At 38.8% G+C, this 4,662-nt stretch overlaps 1 protein-coding gene across 1 annotated transcript in view; it reads left to right on the top strand.

Moving 5' to 3' along the window:
• The window catches only part of LOC136849469 (uncharacterized), a 5,352-nt gene extending 1,182 nt beyond the window's left edge, over positions 1 to 4,170 (top strand). Inside the window, exons 2-3 of the mRNA XM_067122818.1 lie at positions 1,522 to 1,878; positions 3,880 to 4,170. Coding sequence (XP_066978919.1) covers positions 1,522 to 1,878; positions 3,880 to 4,170 — 648 coding nt within the window. The remainder of the gene's footprint in view (positions 1 to 1,521; positions 1,879 to 3,879) is intronic.
• The last annotated feature ends 492 nt before the right edge of the window (positions 4,171 to 4,662 follow it).

Here is a 4,662-nt window from a genome sequence, read left to right on the forward strand (position 1 = left end):
ATAAGTGAAAATCGCGAATTTTTCATTTAGTCACCCCCTGCAGGTGTTTAACCCCTCTAAAATGATAGAGGGCCGTCTCAAAGAAAAAAAACAAACAAACAAACAAAACATCTGTCACAGTTCCCATTTGAAAATATAACTTTGAAATTGACAGGACATACCGACAAAAAAATGTATATAAATGTCGGGCACATTATGATTTTTGCATTGAAAAATATTCAAAAATATAACTTTGAAACTGACAAGAGTTACTGACATAATACGTAGGTACAGTATCGGGTATATGTGGTTTTTGGGGAGGTCCATCTGAAGGTACGTAAGAGAGATCTTAGATAATCTAACTTTTTACACTTTCGATACATTGAACCAAATATTTGTTCGTCTTGGATGCCTCGCGAAAGCTTCTTACGCTTTGCCGAAGCAAAAATTTACGACACGCAATGTATTCATGAGAGAAAGCTGATAACCTAAGACCATCCAAACTTCTCTTATTCAAAGTTTTGCAGTCTATAGTCGCGGCCTTGCAGATTTCACCAATCCACAACTTCAGTTCTCACTCGGAAAATTTCCAAAACAAGATTTTCACCCGAAAGGCAGAGACTTTGAAAAATGTAATGCATCAAACCAAAGTCCTCGTGAAAAGTTACATATGTTGACAAATTTGTAACTGGCTGGGTGTGGCCATTTGGGAAGAGTTGGCTGGCACACAAGCATACTGCCTCAAATATTTATAGTAAATATATAAGATATACCATCAAATGTATATATACATGATAAACTTTACACGGGTCTGATCTTATGTTAATGCCACGAAAAGACTGGATGAACACCATTTCAAATATAAACTCTCATGACACGTTACTAAGCAGGAATCTGTTCATAGCCGAGGTGCTTACCCAGTTCACAATAGTAAAATGCACCTTTATATGTGTAATAACAGCCGACTTAATTCCAGGCCGCGGGCCTCATTGAAATCAACCCCATTTGCATGGTAATCAGGCATCCCTATTTGGAAACCACAAATTTCATCCATAATGACGAGTGAATGACTCTTGCTTCATAGACAGTTTATGCAGAAGTCGTTAGGTTATACAATGTAAGGCCTTTTTCTAGCCCAGGCCTGGAGCAACAAGAAAATAAAGGTAGAAGGAAAACCTCGGCATTAAAGGAGATTCTGGAACATTAGAGCTTGGTTGCAAAACACTAAATATATGAATTAATAAAAACTTGACGGCAAAGGAGAAAAAAACATAGAACTTCAAAGACTGTTAGCAAAAGGAAAGGAAAAAATAGCTATGAATTTCAGAACTTGTTAGCTGGGGAGAAAAATAACAAAGAATTTGAAAGCTTGCAAGCAAATGAGAAAACAGCAGCGAAGGAAGAAAAAACAAAGAACTTTAAAGCTGGCAAACAAACGAAAAAACAGCAAAGCATTTCAGAGCTTGGGAGCAAAGGAGACTGGAACAGTTCCAAAACTTGGTATCAAAGGAGTAACTGAAATTCAGAGCGTGGCATCAAAAGGGAAAGAAACAGTTCCAAAGCTTGGCATCAAAGAAGAAAGAAACAGTTCCAAAGCTTGGCATCAAAGGAGATAAAAACAGTTCCAAAGCTTGGCATCAAAGAAGAAAGAAACAGTTCCAAAGCTTGGCATCAGAGAAGAAAGAAACAATTCCAAAACTTGGCAGCAGAGAAAAAAAACAGTTCCAAAGCTTGGCATCAAAGAAGAAAGAAACAATTCCGAAACTTAGCATCAAAGAAGAAAGAAATACTTCCAAAACTTGGCATCAAAGAAGAAAGAAACAGTTCCAAAGCTTGGCATCAAAGAAGAAAGAAACAGTTCCAAAACTTGGCAGCAGAGAAGAAAGAAACAGTTCCAAAGTTTGGCATCAATGAAGAAAGAAACAGTTCCAAAGCTTGGCATCAGAGAAGAAAGAAACAATTCCAAAACTTGGCAGCAGAGAAGAAAGGAACAGTTCCAAAGCTTGGCGTCAAAGGAGAAAAAAAAACAGTTCCAAAGCTTGGCATCAGAGAAGAAAGAAACAATTCCAAAGCTTGGCATCAGTGAAGAAAGAAATACTTCCAAAACTTGGCAGCAGAGAAGAAAGAAACAGTTCCAAAGCTTGGCATCAGAGAAGAAAGAAACAATTCCAAAACTTGGCAGCAGAGAAGAAAGGAACAGTTCCAAAGCTTGGCGTCAAAGGAGAAAAAAAAACAGTTCCAAAGCTTGCATCAGAGAAGAAAGAAACAATTCCAAAGCTTGGCATCAGTGAAGAAAGAAATACTTCCAAAACTTGGCAGCAGAGAAGAAAGAAACAGTTCCAAAGCTTGGCATCAGAGAAGAAAGAAACAATTCCAAAGCTTGGCATCAGTGAAGAAAGAAATACTTCCAAAACTTGGCAGCAGAGAAGAAAGAAACAGTTCCAAAGCTTGGCATCAGAGAAGAAAGAAACAATTCCAAAACTTGGCAGCAGAGAAGAAAGGAACAGTTCCAAAGCTTGGCGTCAAAGGAGAAAAAAAACAGTTCCAAAGCTTGGCATCAGAGAAGAAAGAAACAATTCCAAAGCTTGGCATCAGTGAAGAAAGAAATACTTCCAAAACTTGGCAGCAGAGAAGAAAGAAACAGTTCCAAAGCTTGGCATCAGAGAAGAAAGAAACAATTCCAAAGCTTGGCATCAGTGAAGAAAGAAATACTTCCAAAACTTGGCAGCAGAAAGAAAGAAACAGTTCCAAAGCTTGGCATCAGAGAAGAAAGAAACAATTCAAAACTTGGCAGCAGAGAAGAAAGGAACAGTTCCAAAGCTTGGCGTCAAAGGAGAAAAAAACAGTTCCAAAGCTTGGCATCAGAGAAGAAAGAAACAATTCCAAAGCTTGGCATCAGTGAAGAAAGAAATACTTCCAAAACTTGGCAGCAGAGAAGAAAGAAACAGTTCCAAAGCTTGGCATCAGAGAAGAAAGAAACAATTCCAAAACTTGGCAGCAGAGAAGAAAGGAACAGTTCCAAAGCTTGGCGTCAAAGGAGAAAAAAAATAGTTCCAAAGCTTGGCATCAGAGAAGAAAGAAACAATTCCAAAGCTTGGCATCAGTGAAGAAAGAAATACTTCCAAAACTTGGCAGCAGAGAAGAAAGAAACAGTTCCAAAGCTTGGCATCAGAGAAGAAAGAAACAATTCCAAAGCTTGGCATCAGTGAAGAAAGAAATACTTCCAAAACTTGGCAGAGAAAGAAAGAAACAGTTCCAAAGCTTGGCATCAGAGAAGAAAGAAACAATTCCAAAACTTGGCAGCAGAGAAGAAAGGAACAGTTCCAAAGCTTGGCGTCAAAGGAGAAAAAAAACAGTTCCAAAGCTTGGCATCAGAGAAGAAAGAAACAATTCAAAGCTTGGCATCAGTGAAGAAAGAAATACTTCCAAAACTTGGCAGCAGAGAAGAAAGAAACAGTTCCAAAGCTTGGCATCAGAGAAGAAAGAAACAATTCCAAAACTTGGCAGCAGAGAAGAAAGGAACAGTTCCAAAGCTTGGCGTCAAAGGAGAAAAAAACAGTTCCAAAGCTTGGCATCAGAGAAGAAAGAAACAATTCCAAAGCTTGGCATCAGTGAAGAAAGAAATACTTCCAAAACTTGGCAGCAGAGAAGAAAGAAACAGTTCCAAAGCTTGGCATCAGAGAAGAAAGAAACAATTCCAAAGCTTGGCATCAGTGAAGAAAGAAATACTTCAGCAGAGAAGAAAGAAACAGTTCCAAAGCTTGGCAATCAGAGAAGAAAGAAACAATTCCAAAACTTGGCAGCAGAGAAGAAAGGAACAGTTCCAAAGCTTGGCGTCAAAGGAGAAAAAAAAAACAGTTCCAAAGCTTGGCATCAGAGAAGAAAGAAACAATTCCAAAGCTTGGCATCAGTGAAGAAAGAAATACTTCCAAAACTTGGCAGCAGAGAAGAAAGAAACAGTTCCAAAGCTTGGCATCAGAGAAGAAAGAAACAATTCCAAAGCTTGGCATCAGTGAAGAAAGAAATACTTCCAAAACTTGGCAGCAGAGAAGAAAGAAACAGTTCCAAAGCTTGGCATCAGAGAAGAAAGAAACAATTCCAAAGCTTGGCATCAGTGAAGAAAGAAATACTTCCAAAACTTGGCAGCAGAGAAGAAAGAAACAGTTCCAAAGCATGGCATCAAAAGAGTAACTGAGATTTCACAACTTGGCAGCAAAGAGGAAAAACTATTCCAGAGCTCAACATCAAGAGGCAAAGACTCAAAACTCGGCAGCAAAGAAAAAGTCAAAAGCAAGAGCAAAGAATTTCAAAGCTCAGAAGCAGAAGAGAGAGAACCAGTCCCCAACCGAGCAATCCGCGTGAGGTTCCTGGCCTCCACAGAGTAAACGAGGGATACAGGAGCGTAATCAAGCCATTTATCATCAATGTGATTTATCTCCTTAGTGTCTCTTTCACCTGCGCTTGCCACCTGCAACTCTCACACGGAGATATTACCTAACGTTTTCCCCCATTAGTAAATGCAGGGTACATTTCGTTAATCTGGCTGTATCACAGAGAGTCTCTTTATGGTGTATAGCTACATCATTAACATAATCCCGTTTTATATTATATGAGACTCTTCATATCTTTCCTAAAATTACGCATCAAACTGCGTAAAGTCTCACTTTCATTTCTTCCTTTTTG

The sequence above is a fragment of the Macrobrachium rosenbergii genome, chromosome 21 (assembly GCF_040412425.1).
Source record: "Macrobrachium rosenbergii isolate ZJJX-2024 chromosome 21, ASM4041242v1, whole genome shotgun sequence".
Taxonomy (NCBI): Eukaryota; Metazoa; Arthropoda; class Malacostraca; order Decapoda; family Palaemonidae; genus Macrobrachium; species Macrobrachium rosenbergii.